The following is a 24,229-nucleotide window of genomic DNA, read 5'->3' as shown; positions in this document are numbered from 1 at the left end:
TTTACTGCAAAGAAATCATCAGGTCCCTGCATGCTTATCTTCCTGCACAGTGGGCTCCTGCTGAGAATTCCTTCTCTAATTTGATTTATAAAAACCTTCCTGCTAGCTTGGATTAAGCATGCAGTACCTGTTCCATTCTCATCACCTTGAGAAAATGATCTTTCTCCCCTGCATTGCCTCTGTTAATGTGAATGATGCTATCCCTTAGAGCCTCTGTTAAGGCTGGCCAGGAATAAATAATTAGCAGTGGGGACAAGTGTGTTTCACTTCAGGCCTTGGATTGTCACTAAAGCAGTGATGCCACACCTGATTGCAGGATCTCTCTGGAATGAATGTGGGTGTTGCACAATCCCTCTGAAAGTCTAAAGCAAATACTGTAATGTGTATCACAATTCAAAGAAACTCCTGAAGAACAGCTCCTGAATATGTCCATGTATTCTGAAATTTTAAAACTGTATTATTGATTGTTTTTTTTTCCCCTTCAGATTGCTGCCAATGTCAACCTCTTTGCTGTGAGTGCCTGCAAGCTATGGACGGTTTGGCAGAAGCAGGCAGCATGTCCATGCCAAGTGCTGATGCCATCACCCCTAGTTCAGAAGGAAAGCAAGACAGGAATTTGGAGAGGAATGAAATGGAGCAGGGAAGGTCCAGGTCTGGCTGGAAATGTGTGGAAGCCAACGCTGCCATCAGCACTGTAAGGGACAGAGTCAGGACAAACACACTGCAAGAACAAATGGGTAAGACCTTAATATTTTGGGTCATTCTGCTCTTGACTTTTCTTTGTTTAAATTGCTGTGCTCTTTAAATATTGCTTACTGTGCACAAGCAGAGAACTGCCACGTGTTTTCAGCTGTTGGCTGAGCTTTCTTTGAAATTAATCTACAGCTTTTAAGTGCAACAACAAAAATACCTGTTTCCCCCGTTGCCGTTGATTGGGCTGTTAAATGATGGATACTGAAACTCACTTTGGGCAGGTGAATGGATTATCTATTAGTTAAAATAAACTGTGATGATAATTATGAGGACCTCAGAGACAATAATGAAATGTAAGCTTTTCTCTAGCAGCTTTTGCTCTGAGTTCTCAGATACAGAAGCAAAGATGAGTCTCTATTTGCTTCATAGGTGGTTGTCTCCCCAAACCAGTGGCCAGACTCTTACTTTGTAGTAGGTCTGAGAGATTTCTGAATGTCAAAGCACTTCAAGCAACCCTGGAATAAAAGTTCTCATTGTAAATTGTATGTCCTATGGCCTAGACAATGTCTTTCTGTTCAGAACTGCAACTCTGCTGACATCAAAGAGCACTGGGTACAAGCATCCCAGGGCGTGTCAAGTTTCTCTCTAGCTTGCCAAGTGGTGTGCGAGTCATCCCATTAATTAGGAGTGGGGCATGGAGTTCATGTTAAGCCTTTGCATCTAATTACAGTACTTTGAACAGTCTCAGCATTTAAAATTTATTTATAGTAATTCTTATACTTGTACTAAAATTTAATAGCAAGCTATTATTTATAATCAAACTCCAATGAGTAACAAAATGCTGGCTCATAGCTTTTGCTTTCCTAAAAAGCCATAGAAAGTAGGTTGAGTTTTTAAATAAAATTACACACTGGATACTCATGCCTCAGATTACTTTCAAGGTCAGTCTGTATCTGGCAGTATCAAAATAATAGTAATGGCAAGTTCATGTACCAGAAACATATGCTAGTTAATTGTCCTTAACTGTTAAATGATGACCAAAGCAATTGATAATGCTGTCCAAGTTTTAGACAATTGTTCTTTTTTACTTCTGACTAAAACAAGAAAAAGCAAAATTAAAATTAAGTATGGTCCCTGAAGTTGTGGGGACATTAAATGTATAGCATTCCTTTAATAGTTGACCTACACTGCAGTGAGCTTACAGTGAGTTTACTATCAAATTTCTACTTAAGAAGAAATATTGTTAAATCTAGATATTAAAAAAACCCCAAAACCTCAACAGCTGTCAAACACCCAACCAAAACCCAACAAAAACGCAATTCCTTGGGAATTCAAGTTTCTAACTCTAGTATACACTAATGATTGGCCTTGAAGATGATGTTTTTACTGCTTACTGCCTTTTTTCAGAAGTACAAAGATTCTGTGTTTATGTATCCTTATTTATTTGCATGATTTTGTTCATGTAAATTCAGATATACTTGAGGGAAGAGAACTTAAAGATTAATATTTACTGCTACATTATAAGCTTGTTCTTAAAAGCTGAATTGCAGTGGAAAATGTCTTGGGAATTATGAAAGCTGCTGCAGTAGTTTTCCTTTAAAGATTAGAGATCTTTCTCCCATTTTTATTCTTAGAAATATCAAGGCTTCTCTTTACTGGGGTTTTTTTTTTACCAAGGGATCTTTGAGGAAAAATGGAATTGGTTGGAGTGACTGTTTCTTCAGCACTAAAATGTTTTGTCTCCAAAAGGACTGGAAGAAATAAGGGCTGAAAAAGGAAGGAAAAAAACTCTGCACAAACCACCCCAGATTATTATTCATATGATATGTACTTAATTTGTGGGTTTTTTCCCCAAAACTTCAAATGACTTAGTTTTTACTTTATCTCCTCCTGAGTATTAAGCTTGTAACAGGAGTATTTCTCTCTGTTGGTACAAAGCACTTGTGTCATTACCAATTTATACTACTGGGGTTTCACTGGAGGCTACCTTTTAGTATAGGGGCAAGGGGGGAGAACCTGAAATCAAACCCTTCTTCCCTCCTAAATGGGAGTCCAGCTTCCTGAGAAGCTGTCCTTCCAGCAGTTTTCCATCATCTTTAAGCTTCACATCAAAATGTTGAAATCAAGATTTAACTTCTTCCCCAGTAGGACAGAAATGATCTTCAGATAACATTTTATGGCTTTGGAGAGTTATATGGCAGGAAGCTTTCCCCCCAGAGTTATTTTCTTACCAGTTGCCCAATGCATCAAATGCTTTGAAAATGTGGGGTGTTTTGTTGCTAGGCGTTCTCCAGTGTGATTTATATGTGCCTAGAAAATGCACTTAACCACTCCTTTTGTTTTTCATAATAGTGTGTTCTCAAAGTGAAAAACACATGAATGCCAGTTCAAGGACACTTCCCAGCCAAGCAGAGAGTTTTCCAACTGGTAAGACATTTTATCCCATTGTATCTTATAAATATAATGCTTTTCTCTTTGCTTACTTTTGAGACTGTCAATAAAATTTGCAGTCTTCACTCCTGTGATTTTTCAGCGTATCTCATTGTACCTGTGAAGCATCGAGCTTCTACACAAGACTTGTTGAGAATCTCTCATTAAAAAGAGAGAAGCAGCTTTATGCTATAAAAGCCAGAAGCAGTTCATGGGCTATATTGCAATGGCTAATTAAAAGAAAACCAAATAAAATGTTGGTTGCTTATTTTATGAAGAGGCTTCAATTCTCCAGAAGTCTTATTTTCAGTTTGTGGCCTTTCCAAGTCTTAACTGGCTTTTTTAATGCAGTATTTTCATTGTAGTAGTACAGTCCATCAGAAGGGAATCCTGCTGTATCTCCTTGGTGGAGGGCTCATGGCTCTGTACATCGAGGGTCCATTCCCATTTCCCTTCTCTTGCTTGTGGAGGGAGGGAAATAACCACCACAAAGGAACACTGGGTTGCACCCTGCTTTCTGTCTGGACCTGACAAATCAAATCAGTGGTGGTCAGTGCCCCCTCCCAGGCATATGGTTATTTGTGGTTAGGTTTTCTGTCCTTATGTACCTGTCCTGCTCTGTACAGAGATTGGGTTCTTAACTGGGGATATGGATCAGAGCTCACAGAAGCAGGCAGGAAGATTGCCAAAGGTGCAATGGGCTTTTGGACCATGTTTCACTTCCATGAAGCATTATTAATAGTTCTTTGGCAGAAGAAGACATATTTCAGCTGTTTTAATTCAATGCCATTATTTCAGTAATGCTAGCTGTTATATAAGGCTTTAATTGTGTTTCTACAGTTGCATATTGAACTTGGAGTCAGTTTATGTCAAACTGAAATTTAAAGTTTTTACTGAAGTCTGTCTTGTGCCAGTATATGGTATGGCTTCAGGTAACATGAAAAGGACAACAATACTGTTAGCTAACATTCAAAGACTGTGTTCTTTGTATTAACAACTGACTATATGACCACATCTTAAACAGAGAGGTCTTGTAATTCAGTAGCAGAGCTTTATAGTTCTGAGCCACCCTTCTTGACCTAAAAAGAACTGAGTAATTTAGGCACAAATCATCATAAGATTCCCAGAGACACAGATAAGCAGCCCTCTGAAAACAGGTTAAGATGCAGCATATCAGACTAGAATGTGGAAAATATCTATTTTACTTGATTAAAAGATGAAGCTTGGAGGTGGAATATTTTTGGATGTACAATTCATTCCACTTATCGCTGGAAGTGTGACCTATTTACACCCTTGCAATTGGAATTCTTCCTGAGTGGGTATTATTGGCTTATATGTGGCCATCTGGGTATCTGAAAACTTATGAATATGATTTACTGATATTGAGTTAAATTAGCAGACGTGCAGAACGAAAGCAGCTTTACCAAAAATCCTCTTTATCCAAGAGAAACTAGCTGAAATGGTACCCTTAGCTGTAGTAAAAGCTTCTCTTAAACAGATGTTAAGATCTGAGAACAGGTATCTAGCTTCTTTCAAATATGCTGGGGAAATGGTGCAAGTGACCGTCTAGCTGAATCATTTATCTTGGTGCTGCTCAGCCATCATAGCTGAGAAACAGCTTGTTCAATATTTATAGAAGCATTCTGGGTTAGTGGGGGTGTTACACCACAGACACTTTATATTACTCTTAAACTTACAGTTGTAACATGCTCAACTACGTAGGGTTTGGTGGTTTTGTGTTGTTTATTTGGGTTTTGTAGATTCCAGTATCTGTTTGTCCCAGTTTTTAAAATGCACACAGGATATTTGGAAATCTGGGCGTGTTCCAAATGTCCTCAGAGATGTCTGATTTGACAAATTACCAGTCTGCTTCCTTTTTGCCTCTTATCCCTTCTCTGTCCCCAAGTGTGTCAGTTGTCTCCTAATGTTTCCAGACTTTCACATCACTCTTTTGTATAGCTGTAGCCTTTATTATGCAGCTGAAAAAAATCTTGTTTCATGCTAAGCTACTGGATAATAAAAATGAAGCAGAAACCTGCAGCAGGTTGATTTTCTGTGTGTCTGTGTCTGAAGCTGAAGAAATAGGTCCTATGCAGGTTCTATGATGTGTGAGGGATTTTCTGGTTCTCCAAAGCTGCATCACAAAACTGGCAGCACTGTAAATAAATATCCTTCTCCAGATATCTTCCTGAAGTTAACGATGGTGAGACGAAAGAGTGGATGTCCTGATCCCAGGCTCCAAAGACAGCTCAGAGCACAGCTCCGCCTTCTGGAAAACGACAGCAGGGAGGTGATGGCAGTTTTCAGTGTAAGTCAATTGCTTGGGGAGTGTTTGCTTTATTCAGAATACACCCTACCCCACTAAAGTAATGTGAAATATTTGGGTCTCACTTCCATCTACATGCTGTATGCTTGAACTTGAGTGACCAGAGTCTCCCTGTGGCCCCAAACTATCTAGAGACTCCAGAAATATTGAGCCACTGAAACAGACTGTGGAGCCAAATTCATGTCCTATAGACCCAGCTAAATAAGGCACTGAAGTGGTTTGGTTTAAAAATGTTCTGCTTTGATTTACATTGAATGAAATAATGTGTGGGGTTTTTTTAATTTATTCTCATATTTATACTTCAGTTTCCAGTGACTTGGGGTCACTTGGCATGCAAGTTACCCAGGAAGCTCAGTGCTGAGCCAGAGAAGAAGTCTGAAGGAGAGTAGCATAAATATTGGACTTCCTAAGGCTGGATGGGCATAGCTTTAAATCACATACAATAGTCTTGAGCAACTTTTATTACTGTCTTTAATATGTTTGTATACAGGAAATGCTTCCCTACAACCAATGAGGTTTGCTACAAATAAAATGCAAAGCCTCCTCTTCCCTCTTGGTGAAAAAACAGGATGGCACCATTTGACCTTTGGTGTCCACTTTGTCTGGGCCATGAGTTCCAGCCCAGACACTGAAATCTCAATTAGCTATGGCTTTGACCATCGAAGATGCAGGTTTTTCTACATGATTTTCCTTCCATGTGTTGTGAACTCTCCAACCCTAGCCTGATGATTCTGTGGCTGTGTAAACAGTCTGTAGTTCTGCTGCTCTGGCTTTTGTTTAGAGAGATGGAGGAAGGGGGAATCATGAGGAGAAGAAAAACAGTGCACAAATAGCCTGGATTTGTGGTCTTATTAGACACAGACTGCAAAAAGGACTTTGAAGGAAGCAAGACTTATAATGATAAGTTTCCTTAGAATATTGTTTTGATATTCAGCAGTGCATAAAGCCCTTGAGGCGGAGATTTTAGCATGTGCTGGCAATTTATTAATAGATTTCAGGCTCTCGTTAATATTTAATCTAGTGTAGAAGGGGGCATGCAGGAGATCAAAGCAGTGATGAAGCATGCCTGTTGAAGAGGCTTAAGTTGGACTCTGTTTTTTTTCCAAAAGGAATTACTGTTTTATTCTATATTTTCAATTACCATAATGTGAACAGAAGTTAAACAGAATTAATTTAGGTATCTTTTAAAATTGTGACATAAGTCATGAAAATAGTGGATTAACCCTGTCTTGCTCAGAATACAGAAAATGTTTGAGGAAATTATTTTTCTCTCCCAAAGCTAGAATCAGTGTCTTGATCAGCTTTTGAATTGTTTTAAGGTGCATTTCAATTTGAATGTGATGGGAGCAGTGGTGCTGCCCTGGGAAGTGATACATCTGGGTGGCTTTACACCTGTTAGCTTTTGGTCTGATAAATTTTCTGAGCCCTGTTTTTAAGCTACTACCTGAAGGGCAATCAGACTGCTCTTGGGCTGGATTCTGTCAAACTCTATTTCTGTCACTTATTTGAGGGTTTATGCAGTTCTCCCTTTTAGCATTCCTGAAATTCTCTATAAAATCAATCACTATCATTTACTATGATCACTGCTCCTCTTTTAAACCCATGATAATCTAGCAACACAAATGAGTACAGATGAGGAGGAAAGGATCTTGGTGCATAAAAACCCCAAACATAAACCTAAAGCCAAAACTCCAGTATATTTAATTATCTTAACCATGGAAAAAGTGAACTAGGGAATGACACTTCAATGGTTCCCCTGGAACAAGACTGAAGCCACCAGGTAGCAGGTTCAAAGATGCATCAAGAGTAATGTCTTCACATGGGTACAGAGCTCTGGGGCTAATGTAGAGCCACCTGTTGTAGGGCCTAAAATTTTACAGTGGGTTAAGTGACCTAGAGAAATCTTAAGTCAAAAAACCCAAACCAACAATCACAATAAGCCCTTGTCATTAATTAATATGGCCTCATGTCCAGCTAAGGCAGTTCCCAAGCTGTATGTTGCTCTGTGTTAGGAGGGTATTCTCAGAAAGTGACACTGGATGCTTGCCTGGCCTTCATACTCTGAACAGGGACTGCTGGCTGTTATATACAGATGTATCTGAACCCAGACAAGCCTTTAGCCTCCCTTGGTGTGGTCAGTCCTGAGGTCTTAATTCCTCTGGAACTGTTGGTACAATTTGTAAGAAAAAAATGAGTTTAAAACTTGGCTCACTCTATTGTAGGTATGTGTTAAAGAACAGGTATTTTGTGTAGGTGAAATCTTGAATGATTTTATTACCTTCCTTAATGCACAGTATTTTAGTATCAGTGTTACCCAGTAAGAAATGGTGCTTAAGTCTAGTGTAATTATAATTTCAATATTTGGTTTGATTTTTAGGAGCTCTCTGCCAGACTGCTGTCTATTCACAGTGATCAAGATCTAATAGTGGTGACATTTAAAACTTTTGAAGAAATATGGAAGTTTCAAACCTACCACTCACTGGGTAAAGTTGTCTCCCCATCGCTTCTTAATGTCTCTGTGCACAATTTGTGGTTGGTTGGCAACTTGTGAAACAGCAGTTTGAGATTCCTTGTATTAACTCCTAATAGCTGTAAGTGATATTCCTGAATGGGGTACTAGTGATAGGGCTGGAGAGACCCTCCAACCACCAGAGGAACTTGCCTTTGTTCTAAAGCAAACAGCTATTGCTGACAACAGGTAGTCCAGAGTCAGATTATATCTTCTTTCTAAACAGTCTGTTGTAATCCAGGTGGTTTTTTTCCTAAAGCCTAACCTGTGCTGCAGTTTAAATGCTTTTACAGTTTTTTCTGCTCACTCTGTAGACATGTTGAGGCTCCTTCTCTTTCCTTGTGCCATGCTAACACCGATTTGGAGACTGCTAAACCTTACTTCCACTCAGTGTTGTTTTCAATAGGAAAATCAACCCTAATCCCTATAATCCTTCTTTGCAGAGTGTATTTTCTAGACCTCTGATCATGCTTCCCACCGGACTCTTCTAGTTGCTCCACATCTTTCCTGAATAGTAGTGAGCAAACTGGACAGAGTTGGTAAGGCTCCAGGGGAAATGTCAAGTAAAACAGATCGCTTCATATGCTTTGCATGCTTCAGTTCTGTTTCTAAACCTGAGCATGGCTTTTCTAACAATGAGTTCCTTTTTTAGTGCCCTGTAACTTCCCAGGTCTTTTCTGCAGAATGCCACTTGGAATCAGGTCTTTGTCTCCATTCTGTTCTCCTGATTTATTTCTTTTGTGTATGGTGAGCTTGTGTGCATTGTGACTGAACTAGGCAGTTCCAGCCCAATTTAAAAGAATTTTTACTTCAAATGTAATGTTTGCTATTTATTTAAGTATAGAATATTCCCTAGAGAACTAGGAAAAAAATATTGTTTCAATCCAATTATTCAGAGAAAGCTCAAGAGTAAGTTTATTTGTATAGAAGGCTGGGGCTAACAGGGAATTGATTTAGCATCTTCCCTACAGCAGAGTAACACCTAAATCTCTCATCTGGCCACCTTCACTCTGACTTTTTGTATAAAAAGGGTTGCTAATATATTAATGTTGGCCCTTTAATATACGTATGACATGCTTACTAGGAGACACAGAATCTCTTGTATCTATTGTATAGTTTCAAACGCTGAGAATCTTAGTGCAAAGAGTCCCAATTTCCAAATGCAGCACTATTGTCATGTGATTTAGGTGACTCTGGTATGCAGCAGCATCTCTGTCCAAAGAAACTTCACAAATCTGATACCCAGGCTCAGTATCTGCATAAATTGGCACAGCTGAGTTGGGCAACAAACTCAGACGTGTGTTTTAAGATGGTTTCCAGTCATCTGTTACTAGGTGGTGTTCAGCACCTGTTGGTCAAAGCTTGCTAGTGATTACCTCTTACAGACTCCAAACTTTCTGAATATAGCTAAGCTATGGGGAACCCTCAGGAGGGCAGGACAAGGGATGCTTTTTCAGCAGGATTATTAGGCATAGAAATACTGTGTCTTTGAGGTGTAGTTTGAGAGAGCTGAGCAGTAGAAATAGCTGTAATGCATGTGACTTAATGGATGTAATTTTGCCAATACTATGTAGTGAAATTATTGTTTAACCCACAATGTTTAACTAATACTTATCTGAATGCTCACCCTGCTCTCTGATGTTCTGAAAGGCTTTTTTCTTGTTTTCCTTGCAGTTTTACAATATTATACAAATTGCAATTTTCCCCCCTAGGTTTTATAAATCATTGCATGGAGAACTTATTTCTAGATCAATCCTTTTGGCTCTATCCTCAAGAGGAGGAAGAAGCAGCAGGCATTGAAGTCTGTATAAATGAAAAATCATTACATTTGATGTACAGAAGCCTCTTAGTACAGGAAGGTAAGGAAGAATGTATACACCAAGGCTAAGTTTAAAGAAGTACCTTTATTTAAAATCCTAAAATCAAATATTAAGACTTATCACATACATAATGAAGTTGACATTTAAATGGATTCATTCCAAATGCACCAGAAAGAGGGACAAAAAATGCAAGTTGGGTTCAGTAGGGCCATTGAGAAATTAGAGAAATTCATGTGCAACTGGTTCATAACTGGCTCCCAAAAGGATTAGGGAGGGATGTACATTCCAATTTGCTGAATTATTGCAGATACTGGAGATGTACAGGAGAGAGATTGCAGGTGTCCTCCTAAATAGCATCACCTGCTGCCAGTCAGACACAGAATGATGGGCTAGACAGATTGTTGATTACTACAACAGTACCATGCAAGTCTTGCAACAGAAGCAGGTTCTGCATTTCATCAAACCCCTCAGTGCTGCTTTTTTTACTGAATGAGAAACTAGACAGAGAAGTATGAATATCTGACAATAAAGAAAAAGTTCTTATGAAACCTGAGACTTTCAATTTCTAAATGAATGTTACTGATGCCCTTGAAGCCAGTTGAAAGCTTGTATGACTTTTGTGCAAAATGATATCTGCTCCACTGCTTTCTTTTTAGGGGTGTTTTTTGTGTTGTGTCCTGACAATCTGCTAAGAAGGATAATGGCTACAGACAACGAAATAAACACTTATTTAGAGACTGGGGCTTTTACTGAAGGTGTCACAAGTGGATGTGTAGATGGTGATACGACTGTGCTGTCTAATGCTTCTCCAGAGCCATTGATCCCTTTTCATCAGTAGGTACCTGACTCTAGCCATTTCATATGCGTCTGTTTCATATATAAACAAGCCTGCTTAGATGTGGGAGTTTCTGCATGATAGCTTGTTGTGGAACATTCATCTCCCACTAGCACTGAGAACAAATGCTCCATTTCCTTCCATACCACCCAACTGAAATTCATCTGGATGCCCTGAGAGCAGCATTTAAAGGTGGTTTATGCTCTTGTGAGTTAAATATGGGTTGGTTTTTTCCTGAATCTGAAATAAAATCTATGAGCCTTTCTAGAATAACACCAAGAGAAAATTTTCAATGTGCATAATCTTTGGGAGTGTGGGGAGTAACAAGTGGGATGTGTGATGGAAAGGATGGTAACAGGCTAGTAGTGTTTTCACTCAACACTATTGGCAGGGGCCACCCACCTCCTTAATGCAGTTTGTGTCAAGTTTGTGTTCAAGCTCATACTTACTATAAAGCTGAAATTATACTGATGGAATTATTGAGGGACCCACTTCAGGAATCACTGTGACCACTTCTCTGCATAGCAAGGTTCTGTTCTGTTCCAGTAGCTGGCCACCCTCTCAGTAAAGACCCTCTTCCTAATACCCAGCCTAAACCTCCTCTCTCAGCTTCATACCTTTCCCTTGCATTCTATCACTGGTCACTCTTGGTGCTCTTAGAAAAATTCCAGCTTTTTAAGTACTATGACCTTAGGCAGGGATAAATAGCATGACCACTTCAGTTTTGGTTTGACTGAAATACCTTGTTTTTTACTACTGAATTACTCAATATAGCTCTCAAACCTATGGACAGCGCTGAAACTGCAAGATAGCTGTGGGAGAGGGGTGTTGTTTTCCAATGGATTTAAAATGTCACTGTTACTGTCACAATATTTAGTTATGTCTTTTTATACACTAACTTCAATTTCATTTTCTGTTTTCAGATGGTTTTTTAAAGGGTATTCTAATCCTGTTGATTTTGATTACAAAACTGGATCTAAATCCATCAAAGTTGGTAAGAAACTCTATTCAAACATCAGCATTAAGAAGCTCCAAACTGACTCTGTGCTTTTGTTAGGACAGGTTCTAAAGGGTTCAATTTTTTTTACTGAATAAGGATGGGGAAACAACTTTCCAAGTTAAATTGCAGTAAAATTAGTGGGACCATGAATCTCTAAACTGAGGCTATAAAGGCTTATCTCTCCCCTATTTTCTCCTAAATACTGTATGAGGTAGATGCAAAAAAACAGTGGCGAGTACTTTGAGGATGCTTCTAAAGTTGATGACAGGCTAAGAAAATGCACCACTGTAATTACTGTGCATGTTTCACACTTGTCTTGCTTTATCAAGTACTGCCAGAGAAATAAAACTTACGTAGATATTCTGAGGTTAAATATGGCTTATTTTCTTGTCAGTTTTAATACTGTATTGACTGGTATATATCTGCATGCTTATCCAAGAGGGATTTTATCAGTTGGTTCAAGCATTCTTACTCTGGCCCAGGTTCAAAGTCCTTTATAAGAGAGAAAGTAGGGATTTAAAATTTGCTGTTACATGATGAAGTTTGCTAGAATTTTAGAAGCATTTTAGATTTTGCTTTCTAATGGCTGAGAAATGAGGAGTCTTACGCTGTTATTTACAACTGCAATTCCCCAAACTGAACCATTTAGGTTTGGATGCTTTAAATCTTGCCACATTGGATCTGTAGCTCATGAGTTCCGGGGATGTTTCTTGCTAAGGATGCTCTTCTGAGTTTATCCTATTGAGTGTATTTGTATTGTTAAATAATATTTGCAGTTAAAGTAATTTATTTCCTTGTTATGCAGCAAAAGGATCCTGTCTAGCTGGGATGAATTATGAAAGTATTGTGCCAGAAGAGATTAGTTTCCAGGAAGGGGACAAAATTGAGATCCTTGGCTACTTCATCGAATGCTTGGAATGGTTCCTTGGAAGACATGAATATACTGGTCAAATAGGTTTTGTGAAGACAAGTCATGTTAAACTGGACTTATCTAGAAATGAGTAAGTGATATGTATTTAAATCATAAAGTGACTTATTCTCTAGAGCTTTAAAAGAACCCCGAGTTTAATGGTGAGTATGTTTCTTGGGTTTTTTAAATGAGAATAGTCATAGACAAAACAAATGCAAAAAAACATGAAATATCAAGTCTGTTTAAATGCTGGAAAATACTATCAGCCTGTACCTGAGTTTCTTACTGAGGGGGGAAAGTTTCTGTGTCTGTTACAGCTGTTTCAGTCTCTGTTCTTTGGATTGCAAGATACAAGCAGCTTTGCTCTTGCAGAAGATTCCATTTTTGCTGGTCTCATGATGTATGTTAAAGCACCCAAGTTCTGTTTGTGCTAGTACTTTCAATTACAGACCTTAACTTGCTTCAAATGGGACTCCTCTTAGAAATAATTGTTCCTAATGCACACTTTTTAGAGGTTTCTGTCTACATTTCAGCATGCATTGTCAGCATGAAAGCAGGCTGCTTTTACTGTTATGTCTGGACTGTTTGCATGCTGAAACAAGGTCTTAAATATTGTTTATGTCAATTTGATGTGTAACTGTCAGGTGATGTTAGAAATCATGTCCTTAAAGATTTTATTAAATTATCTCTATGTTGTGCCATGATGCAGATGTGAAACTTGCTGTGATATGGCAGGAACTGTTAGCTGCAAGCTTAAATTCACATCCAAACCGATAGTAGCTCTACAGGATTGATACTCATTTTGAATGTGACCGGTGTACCATGTTAAGGTTGTATTGGCTTCTCTAAGAAGCTCAAACTCCAATCATACAGTGGGCTCAAGCCAAATCTGCTTTCAGACACCTTTAAAGCTGTCCCTTTCTTCCAGACCACAAGACCTGGATTTCCTTGAAGCAGAAGAGCTACTGTTCTTTTCAAGAGACAAAAGCATTGAGGATGCAATATGCTTGTTGAAACAAACCTCCGTCACAGATGTTTGCTCTGTGTACAGAATAGGCAAGTATGAGTTTCTACTCCTTACTGCACAAGGTACAGATGCAGTTCCTATACACCTGTTACAAACAATTTTTTCAATGAGGTTCCAGCCTTTACACCTATGTTTGCAATACCATGGTATTCAGTTCAATCATAGGTACAACATGTAAAATTCCTTTTTATCCCCTTTCCTACTGTCCTGCTGGTGCATGACTCCCCAGCAGAGCATTTGCAAATTTGCTTTTGTCCTTTTTTGAGTGAATTTAACACTGGTGTGTTAAAAACTCCAAGCTGAACATATCCTCAAGCTTTCAAATGTCAGAGGTGCTGCATTATAACAGGCAGTATGTTCACCCAAATACTGCTGGTGCTTTATTCATCTCGGGAAAGGTGGCATCATAATTATTGACAGCTAATGCAAACAAACCTCTTTGTGTGCTTGATTTAACTTCTCAAAGGTATTGAACAATAGCAAAATATATTCATACAAAGGAAAAGCACTTTTAGCTACATCCTCAGATACAGCTGTGACTTCTCTAAGTGCTTGTGTTTTACATAAACTAATTGGAATAATTGGGGTTTCTTCACCTTTACAGATTTAGTGTAAGGTAGTGTAATAGCAGCAGTTTCTTATCCTGCCACAGGCTGTTCTGTGTTGATGCTTATAGTTGTCAAACATCTTAAGTTTCATCTCCACTAGTGCTGTCCTCAGACAGGCCTGTAGGCTCCAGGCTGAAAGGGGCTGGTGTGTAGGTTTGACTCAGGTGTGTCAGTTTAATGTTGAAAATCAGTGTGTGTGTGAACAAGAGTGAAGGCATGTCAGGCAAATGCAACTCATGTCAGTGTGGCAAATGACTCCCTGTCTCACCTTCCTTGCTTAAATGAAAAGCCTGGGAGGGAAAGCTCAGACCTGCTGGACACTGAAACAATCTCATGGGCTTAATGGCCACTTTTGCCTGTAGCATGTTTTTACCACATCTCACTTCCTCCTGGTCTTCACAAGTCCCAACTTCTTTCACATCATCCCCAGCTAAGAATGCCATCTTTACCACTTGTTTTTCTTCTCTCAAGCTGCACAGCTGGTCAGCACAACTTGACTTACCCAGAGCAAATGTCTTTAGTATTCACTTGATGTGTGATCTGTGTAAATGGCTTTTCGGTTCCTTCCAAGTACATCAATCTAAGTATTTATGCGGAGCACTTGCCCAATTTGATATTCAAAGCATTATGACTATTGGGAACGTAGGACTGATGCTAAAACCTATGACAGTAATATTAAGGGCTTTTTTGTTACCTCATTTCAGAGGCGGGTTGTGGGCAGTGATTGTGTCTACACTGCCTGCTTATACTCTAATATGATGCATCCCTCATGCAGAAGAGGTTGGCTTTCCTAACTGCAATAAGCAGATGCCTTCCTGCCCAACCAAGCAGTTGTAGGTACATGATGACAACCATGTGGAATTGATACTGTAACTAAAACTAATAATTTTTCTTACAGACCAATTAGAAGAACCAGAATTCCAGAAAGCTCATGAATGTGGTAATGCTTCCCATGCATACAATTTTTACACAAAATTAATGTGACTCTTCAGGCACTTAATGAGACTTCAATTACTCAAATAGCTCAGTCTTCCTTGCTTGGCTACTTTGCCTTAGCTTTCTATGAGGATAGAAAGCATACCTATACCCTTACTCAACTCATGTGCATGCTTAAGTCCCAGTTACCTCAGACCTGAAGCCCATCCGTTATGGTCTTAGACCCTTTATTCAGATGCCAGATCAGACCTCAGGTCTTTCCAGATTCTGGTTTTCTCCTGCTTACCAGCTGGTCTGCACTGTAATTCCCTGGCAGATCTCTCCTGCCCATATATGTGCGGACACAGCAGCATTTACACGTATGCATTTTGACTATATACTCAGACATACTGTGTTGAATTTCAGTTGGTTTAATGTTGGATCAGGCCCAGGGCCTGGCTAGGTAAGCATGCTGATCAACAACCTACTCTGCATGTGGCAAGTCCTGTTTATCACCACACCTCTAGTCTCCCACACTTGTTCCTCCCTGTTCCTTCTCAATCTCTTGCTCTCCCCACCTTTGGCTTGTCTCCTAGGCATACTGTTAAAGTGCAGAATGTTTACATAATGTTTTCTTAACAACATCTCCTGCTGGCAACTGGGTTTGGTCTAGCAAAGATCTTTGTGTGCATGCACCCAAGAAGCTGTGATCTGTAACTTATTTTTGAATTTCAGAAATTCCATGTTCACATTCTAGCACAGGATCTACTAGCAAGAATGGCAAGATAGAAGAATTACTGAAGAACTTCAAGAATTTGGAGTTCCCTCTGGCAGAAGAGCCAGCTACTGAAAGAGAAGATTCTGCTAGATCTCCAAATACAGAAACATTTCCTCCACCTGAAGGACCTTGTTTTTATATTTGTCAAGATGATGTTCCAGCACCTGATGTCCTTGAGTCTTTGTTGCCCTTCTTAAATAGGAAAGAATACGACAGAAGCTTCAAAGATCTGTATGATTTCTCTTACCCGTTTATCAACAGCACGTTTTGTGGGGTTTCAGAAGAGGAACTGGTTGGCTTCCTTCAATTAGCAAGGGAAGCAGCAAAGAAAGCAGGCATGTCCTGGGCACTAGCCAGGCTGTGCTTTCTGTTAGGCCGGCTCAGTGTTAAAAAGCTGAAGTTCTCCCAAGCTCGGGTGTATTTTGAGGAAGCACTGGGAGCAGTAGCTGGAGGGTTTAGTGATTTGTACTTTGTAATTGCTCTTTATACAAACCTCACAGTGGTCTACTTGACGCAGAAGAACAAAGAAAAATGTGCTCATGTTTTTGACAAGGCTGCAGCTCTCCTCATGGGAATTCCCAACTACATTTGCAGTGCTGAGCTGGAGTCGGATATTCTCAAGTACGCTCTGAAGAGGACAATTCTGAGCCAGAACAAACACGCAGAGGCAAGGGCATGCTTCCTACTGGTGAAGCACTACAGTGCACGCAAACAGCATGAAGAGGCACTACCATTCTTGGAAAGGTTTCAGCTGTTGCTTAATGACTTGGGTTTACAAAACAGCTTATCTAACAGCTGCTATTTCAAACTTGCGGACTCCTACAATGCCAAGTGTTTGCCACACATTGTGTTAAGTTGCATAAAGGTTGCCTCTTCCCAGAGCTCCAGTACATTAATGGATTCCTTGACAAGGATTGGTTTAGTCCTCAAAAATGCTCCCAAGCTCTATGGCCTGAGAAAGCTCAGACACATACTCCCACCCCAAATTGCACCTTACCTCATACAAGCACTTTCCTCTGTGTTTACTAATGAGCAGCAAGGACTCTGCAGCACTATCTGTCTTAGTTTAGCAAAACTGTACAGCCACCACAAACAGTATGGAAAAGCCATTGTTTACATGATGCAAGCCCTGGATGCCAATGTTTCTGCGAAGCCAGAGGAAACTATTAACTGTTTGGTTTCACTTGCTTGGCTGTATATTCTTTGCAGGCAATATGATGTGGCTTTAGCCATTTTAAATGCTATTGTAGACTCTTCGTGGAGCAATCCTCAACAGCTAGGCATCACTTACAATATGATTGCTATTGCTTTGAGAAGAACAAACCACATAAAAGAAGCTGCTGAGAGCTACTACAAAGCACTACGCCTCTCAGAAGAGACCAGTGTGACCCACAACCAAGCTATAGCCCTGGCTAACTTTGGGACACTCTGCCTGCATGCAGCAGCCAGCAAGCTGGCAGAACATTATTATATCAGGGCAGTGAAGCTATTCTCCAAACTTCCAAGCATGGACTGTGGCCTAGACTTTATCCAAGTCCTCCTCCAGCTGGGATGTTACTACGTTCAGGCAACTCAAAGAGAAAAAGGAAGATTTTATTATGAATGGGCTTTTTTACTTGCAATGGAGACAAGTCATCTGGAAAGTAAGCACATCTCTTTCTAAGTTATGAAATGCACCCTGCTTGGGGATATTTGTCTTACTATAGGTATGCTATAGTCATTTTTTGAACAACCCTTTATGTTCAGTTATGTCACAGCTATTAAGGTGGTTAAAATCTTTGCTCTGGCCTATTATGCTGGAAAAACAAATGTGTTGACTTGCTCTTCTGGTGGTACTTAAGTTTGTCAGAAATCATAGAGAAAATGAAATGTTAAGAAAAAATTAAGTAACAATAAGTTCTAGAGATTTCTGTGTTCAATACTATTTAGGCTAGTTATGATATTAGCACAAGAAGCAACATACTCAAGTTTAAAGGTATGAAAACAGCTGGTAATCTGGATTTCTGTTGCATTCAGTAATTGCATTCAGGACATCCATCCTTTATTTATTCACTCTGCCATGATTAAGGCAGCTTATACATGTAAATTGACTTATTTTATTTTGGAGATGCAATTTGAAGTAACCTCTAGCCTTTAACTTTGGGGGTGAAGAAACTGGCAGTGGAATATTCTCCTCATGACTCTTATATTGTTATTCAGTGACTGCTGAATTTGTAAAACAGTAAGAATGAATTATTTTAAAAATGAATGTAACTTTCATTTTAAAACAGATTCATGTTGGTATTTCCAATCTATTCTTCCAGGTCAGCTACAAGCAATTAAACTGCTGTGTCAGTTCTACAGTACAGTTGCTCCCAATGAGGCTCAGTGTGTCATCTACAATGAATATCAGCTGTCTTTAGCTAGAAAGATGTCCAACAAAGTTCTGGAGGGACAAATTTTGGAAACCATTAGTCAGCTTTATTTGTCCCTAGGAACAGAAAGGTAAGACATGCCAAAAAGCTTTGCTTTTATTCTGATTGCAACTCATTCTAAAGGATCTCAGTTTTTGTGACAGCTGAATAAGACTGACTGTTTTTCACTCTGCCTTGCCAAAGCCCTTCTTTAGAACTGCAGGGTCCAGTGCTACTGGAGACTTCTCTTGTGGGGTGGAAGGTTTTTTCTAACTATAATCTCTTAAGTGTGACAAGCTGTTCAGCAGGGATTATCTTCACTTCAGACCTAAATTATTTTAAAGCTCTATGTAAATATGTTTAAAAAAATATATTAAGCAACTCTTGATGACTAAGAGTATTTCTGGCAGGTAACTTGTTTGATACATTTTAACAAGACTATTGTTTTTCCACCCAGAATGAAATGGCATATTCCAAACAGATCAGACATCAAACTGTCTCTGTGTGTTTCTCTTTGAGGAAATGTTTTTTTTTCATACCTTACGTAATCACAAAGACTCTGCAGAACTGTACAGTGTCAGTCCCAGCAGTTTCTATACTCCTATTTTCAGAATACCTGTTCTACTCTGTTGAGAAAACAGATTGTACCCATCAATTCACAGTAGCCAACAGGTGCTGGTGAAACAGGTTTTGCTAGACAATTGTTAAAGTGTTGTTTTAAGGCAGCTTTGACTTTTTTTTCTTACTATATCTCACTTCAGGGAGTCACTTCAGATTTAGGTATTTTCCAGCATACAAGAAGATGGAAAAATCATCCCCAGTTTTGGAAAGAGTGGGTGCTTATTTTAAAGTGGCTGCATTCCAAGCATATAATTTTTCTAACATGTCACCTAACTTACTTTGCTTTGTTCACTTTAATGATACAGTTGGTGAAAATACTTTGGAGAAGCTGGTGACAAAGGAGTTTAAAATCTTAACTGCCTGCCTGGAATTTGCAGGATCTAACTTGCTGGAGAAGCTGCTTTGAGGCTGAGGGGAGATCTCACCACCTTACAACTACCTGAAGGGAGGTTGTAGAGAGGTGGACGATGGTCTCTTCAGCCAGGTGACAGGAGATGGGACAAGGGGCAATGGCATGAAGCTGTGCCAGGGCAGGGTCAGGTTAGATATTAGAAAAAATTTTTGCTGAAGGTTTTCATGGCCTGGAACAGGCTGCCTGGGGAGGGGGTTGAGTCACCTTCCCTGGATGCCTTTAAAAAAGGGTAGATGAGGTACTTAGGGATGTGGTTTAGCTTTAGAAGAAAAACATTCACAATTCTGAAGAGCCCTGCTGTGATTGGCACTTGTCCTCTGTTTCAGAGCTTACAGGTCAGCTCTGGACTATACCAAAAGAAGCCTTGGAATATTTATAGATCTCCAGAAAAAAGAGAAAGAGGCCTATGCTTGGCTACAAGCAGGGAAGATATATTATATTCTAAGGCAGAATGAGCTTGTGGATCTTTATATTCAGGTATGTTGTCAATATTTAGAGGCATGTCTGTGTTGTCAGCATGGTGCAGGTGGCATGATAAAAGTAATTCAGTATAATGACCCCAGAGTTTGCTAACTGATGTTCTGAACATACAGTGATGCCAGTCACATAATGCTTAACAGCTGAAAGTCTCAGCATTTTCAGGTGTTGCTCCACTTGAGTTTGTTGTTTGACTGTGGAAAGAGTTTGAGCAGTAACCTCTCCTACTGCCAGCTCAGTTGCAAACTGTGTATTCCTTCAGCTACCAGCTCTACAGCTCTGCAGCAGTCAAATCATGCATGCATGCTGGAGGGTAACAGCTGATAACCACCCTGGCATGCTGGCTGGTGGGACAGATCCCCTGAAAATTGAGTGTAGCTTTTTTCAGGAAGCATTTGAAAAGCATCTAGTTTTCCTCCTGTGGCTGTGTCTAGCATGGCATGGAACCAGCTGGAGCTGATGCTGCCTTTGCAGCAGTGAGACAGGAGAAATGGGGTTTGTGCATCTCAGACCCACCCCCAACTGTGACCTGCTGCTGCTGTGGCTGAGCTAACCTCAAACGGGGATGTAGCCCTTGTGGCTGCTCAAACTGGATGATCTAATGTCTTTGTCAGAGCTGCACTGCAGTCCAGATCTGACTGTCCTTTATATGGCTTCTAGCCATTAACTGAATGAGTTTGGGATCTATTTTCTGCTGCAGGTTCTAGACAGAACCTGATATATAGATCTGAGTCTTGGCTGGTGTGAGTGGTATAAAAACATGTCTAAAAATAATTACACACCTATGAAGATGTTTTGAAACAAATGACCACAGCATTATGCACCCAGATCCTTATGTTCCTTCTTCCCCATCTGCCACTGGCCTGCTCAAAACCAGGGTGCCAAAGAAGAAGAGAGGATGGTCTCAGTTTCCTATCTTATAGTGAGAGAATCACCAAGATATCTCAGGTTGTAAGGGGCTCAATAAGGATCAAGTGCAATTCCCTCCTACTCACATGAGTATCATTACCTAACTTTACATGACTGTAACAGATTTCAGTTGGCTTTTAAATAATCTTAAAGTTTTAAATATGTTAATAAATAGGAGTAGTCAGTGCAGTATTAAGAAACTGTGCAGAGCACAGAGGTGCTAACAAGATCTTTTTTCAGTTGCTAATATTTATATTTTTTTACCAAGAAATAACCATACTTGTCTGTCTCTTTCCCTATTCCTTGTTTCCTTTTCAGGTTGCTCAGGATGCTGCTCTCTGCACAGGAGATGCAAATTTAGGAATGGAATTGTTTGAAGCTGCTGGAGACATATTTTTCAATGGTACTTGGGAAAAGGAGAAAGCAGTGACTTTTTACAGGGTTTGTGCAGTTTTCCTACTGCATCAATAGTTATGTGCCCTCTCATCACAGAGCAGATGTTCTACAAATGCTGAACCAAAAGCTCATCCTCTCAGCAAACAGTTTATAACCTGTTGCAGCTGAATACTTTGTCATGGTGTTAAAAATTCCACCTGTTGTAGCTCCTGGGTGTGAGATTATGCAGAGAGCAAAATCAAATGAGAATCTGATTGACATGACATAAATGGAAGCCTGTCTGTGCACGTCTTGGGGTTCACCAGTACCAAAGCTGCTTTTATGCATTTCAGGACAGGGCTCTTCCACTTGCTGTCAAGACTGGCGACAGAAGCACCGAACTCAGGTTGTGCAATAAACTGGTGGAGTTGCTGGTAAATCTGAAGGTTTATGAGGAAAGTCTGGAATATGCAAGAACATCTCTTGTGCTCAGTGTCAGTTTAGGTAAGACCAATTTCAATTCCAGCTCAATATTATTAATATCTCCAAAATGAGGTAGAATTCTAAAAGGCTTTCTTTTGAATTGTCAGGCTTCTTGCCAGGATTTCATAATGTTGTTGTTGCTGCTGGTTTTGCTTCTACTCAAGAATGAACAGCCCTATTGCTGTCTACCTCCAGCCTCAAATTGAAAACCTCTAGTAGAGCACAGAATTGAACCTGGGATTCTCAGTCCCAATTCTGATTTCTTCTCACAGTTAAGCTATAACACTAATGAATTATAATGTCACAATTTGCTCATATCCTTGCTGGTAAACTGACCTTGAAAGCATCAGAAACAATAGGGTTAGTTTACAAAATGGCTATGCTTTGAACTTGAGAATTGTTCAACTGATTAAGAACCCTCTTGCCCCTCTGTACACAGAGACATCATTTTGATCAGTCTGAAAACCAGGTTTTTGACATAACTTCTGTATCAAGTATGTACTGGGGGGGCAAGGGAGTCTTTAAATCCCATTAGCTACTATACTTTCAAAGTACTCTGTATTCTTTGCAAGCAAGCACAGGGTGTATATCTATACATGAGGGATGAATGTAGCTATTTCTTAAGAAAATCTCAGACTGTGAAGTACTACACTGAAATCCAGGAATTGTGATTTTTTTTTTTTCTTACAGGGCAGGCTTTAGCTGTAGATCTCTTTAGAAAAATTTCTTTCATTCAATAAAAGATCAACAAATAATGCTATATAGAAATGAGACCAAAAAATGCACAGATGTATTCTGGTTTGAGAGAATTTGACTACTTTTGGTTTTGTCCTGACTCATGTGTTATCTCATTAGGAAACCAGCTAAATGAACGAATAGCTTACCATCGGCTGGCTGCCATCCATCATCATTTGGGGCACTGTGAACTAGCTGAACACTTCTATTTAAAGGCTTTGTCTCTCTGTTCCTCTCCTCTGGAGTTTGAGGAGGAAACGCTGTATTATGTCAAGGTGTACTTGGTCTTAGGAGACATTATATTCTATGACCTTAAGGTAAGAAATACCAAAAACTGCTGCAGAAAATAATTACATTGAGTAATGTTTCCATAACATCAGTTTTTACCACATTCTGGTTTTATGCATTTAGAACGTAAAAAATAAAGCAGGAAAATCTATGGAAGTTCAGAATCTGTATTGTTCTTGTTTCATACTTAGTCTGAATTTGAATGTCCTCTTACACCAGTTGTACTACAGAGGGTTCTGTCTTTGTGTGTTGTCTTGCAGGATCCCTTTGATGCAGCAGGCTACTACCAGTTAGCACTTGCTGCTGCTATGGACCTGGGCAATAAAAAAGCTCAACTGAAGATTTACACAAGACTTGCAATCATCTACCATAACTTCCTTGTGGATCGGGAGATGTCTCTGTTCTTCTATCAGAAGGCGAGGACCTTTGCAACAGAGCTGAATGTTAGGAGGATAAATCTAGCTCCTGACCAGTGTTACAAGAGTTCATAAGCATATCTGGAAAATGCAGTGTAACAGCTGCAGAAGAACCTAGAGAAATATTGCACTGGCTTTGTAGGAGGATGCAGAAACTATTTGGTGTCTCATTGTGCATGTGCTGTAAGCCAGTGTGAGGTATCCCAGACTAAATTGCCAGTGACCTACATTTCGTTGTCTCCCAATATACACAGTCTTGTAATTGTTGTTTAAGGATCAGCCTGTGAAATAAAACTGGAAGCAAATGCTCTTTTTGAGCTAAATTATTCCTTGCTGTTTCTGGCTTGATGGATAATGTAAAATGATCAGTGTGTAGATGTAATGAAAAATATTTAATAAAGTCCTGTAGAGAAGAAATACTATACCAATTGTGGCTTTCTTTGCTTGACCTGGTTCTTATACCACCTAGTTCATCAAATATTTACTTGATGTTACAAAAATACTTTGTACAAGTGTGTTAGGTGGGGTGTGTGAGAATGGATCAAACCAAGTTCCAGGGACACCACCCCTCATCGAAGTCATTGACTGTAGTACTTACAGGCACTAGTTAAGACTTAGGTATGTGTAACAACTAACTGGCTTCCAGAACAGAAGAGTCTAATATCAATGGCAGTGTTGTGGATTTCAGTTATCATGTAAATGCCTTCTTTCAAAGACAAATGATCTGGTTTTAACCAACCTTTTTCAGAACTCCTAGTATTGTTTGCAATGACACTAAATTTCCTACTGTCTCACATATAGCAAATTTCTTTCAGTAAAATGTACTACTTTGTTTTAGTTGCGAAACACCCTAGATGCTGAATTTTAATAGTTCTATTTCTAGTTCAGTGATAACAAATGCAATGTGTTTAGACAGTAAAGTTGGAACTACCATATTCTGTGAGGAACTGAATCTGGGCCAAAGGATTTTACTGTTAAGTTCTGTTCCCTTTAATCGGGAGTAGTAGGAGCTATCTTCCCTTCAGGAGACACTTGTTGGATGTACCTACTCTCTTTGCATCAGAGAATGGCCAACTGTCTGCAATGTAAAATTCTGTAGGTGGGTGAGATCAATGTTATCTGATGTGTTTCCTGATGCAAGTCAGGAAAAACCCTGCTTTCCCACAGCTGTTTTGTAAATAACAGATTTTGGCTAAGGAAGGGCTAGAATGTTATTCTAGTTTAATGAAGCAAAAAGGCAGAACAGATACCTTCTAGCTAGGGTATAAA

At 39.5% G+C, this 24,229-nt stretch overlaps 1 protein-coding gene across 1 annotated transcript; it reads left to right on the top strand.

Annotated features, from left to right (window-relative positions):
- Positions 1-529: 529 nt before the first annotated feature.
- On the top strand, positions 530-23,378 carry SH3TC1 (SH3 domain and tetratricopeptide repeats 1; the record flags this gene model as incomplete). The annotated part of the gene is made up of 17 exons (XM_084266992.1): positions 530-737; positions 3,046-3,120; positions 5,304-5,431; positions 7,827-7,932; positions 9,671-9,817; positions 10,435-10,612; positions 11,537-11,607; positions 12,419-12,614; positions 13,452-13,579; positions 15,057-15,098; positions 15,809-17,494; positions 18,155-18,335; positions 19,604-19,754; positions 20,982-21,104; positions 21,392-21,542; positions 22,377-22,573; positions 22,805-23,378. 17 exons carry the CDS (start codon positions 530-532, stop codon positions 23,033-23,035), a joined length of 3,999 nt encoding a protein of 1,332 aa, XP_084123118.1. The 3' UTR covers positions 23,036-23,378.
- Positions 23,379-24,229: the final 851 nt, after the last annotated feature.

Source organism: Gallinula chloropus (genome assembly GCF_964237585.1).
Source record: "Gallinula chloropus genome assembly, chromosome: 7".
Classification (NCBI taxonomy): Eukaryota; Metazoa; Chordata; class Aves; order Gruiformes; family Rallidae; genus Gallinula; species Gallinula chloropus.
The sequence above is the reverse complement of the archived record's forward strand: the minus strand, read 5'-3'. Positions and strand labels throughout refer to the sequence as shown.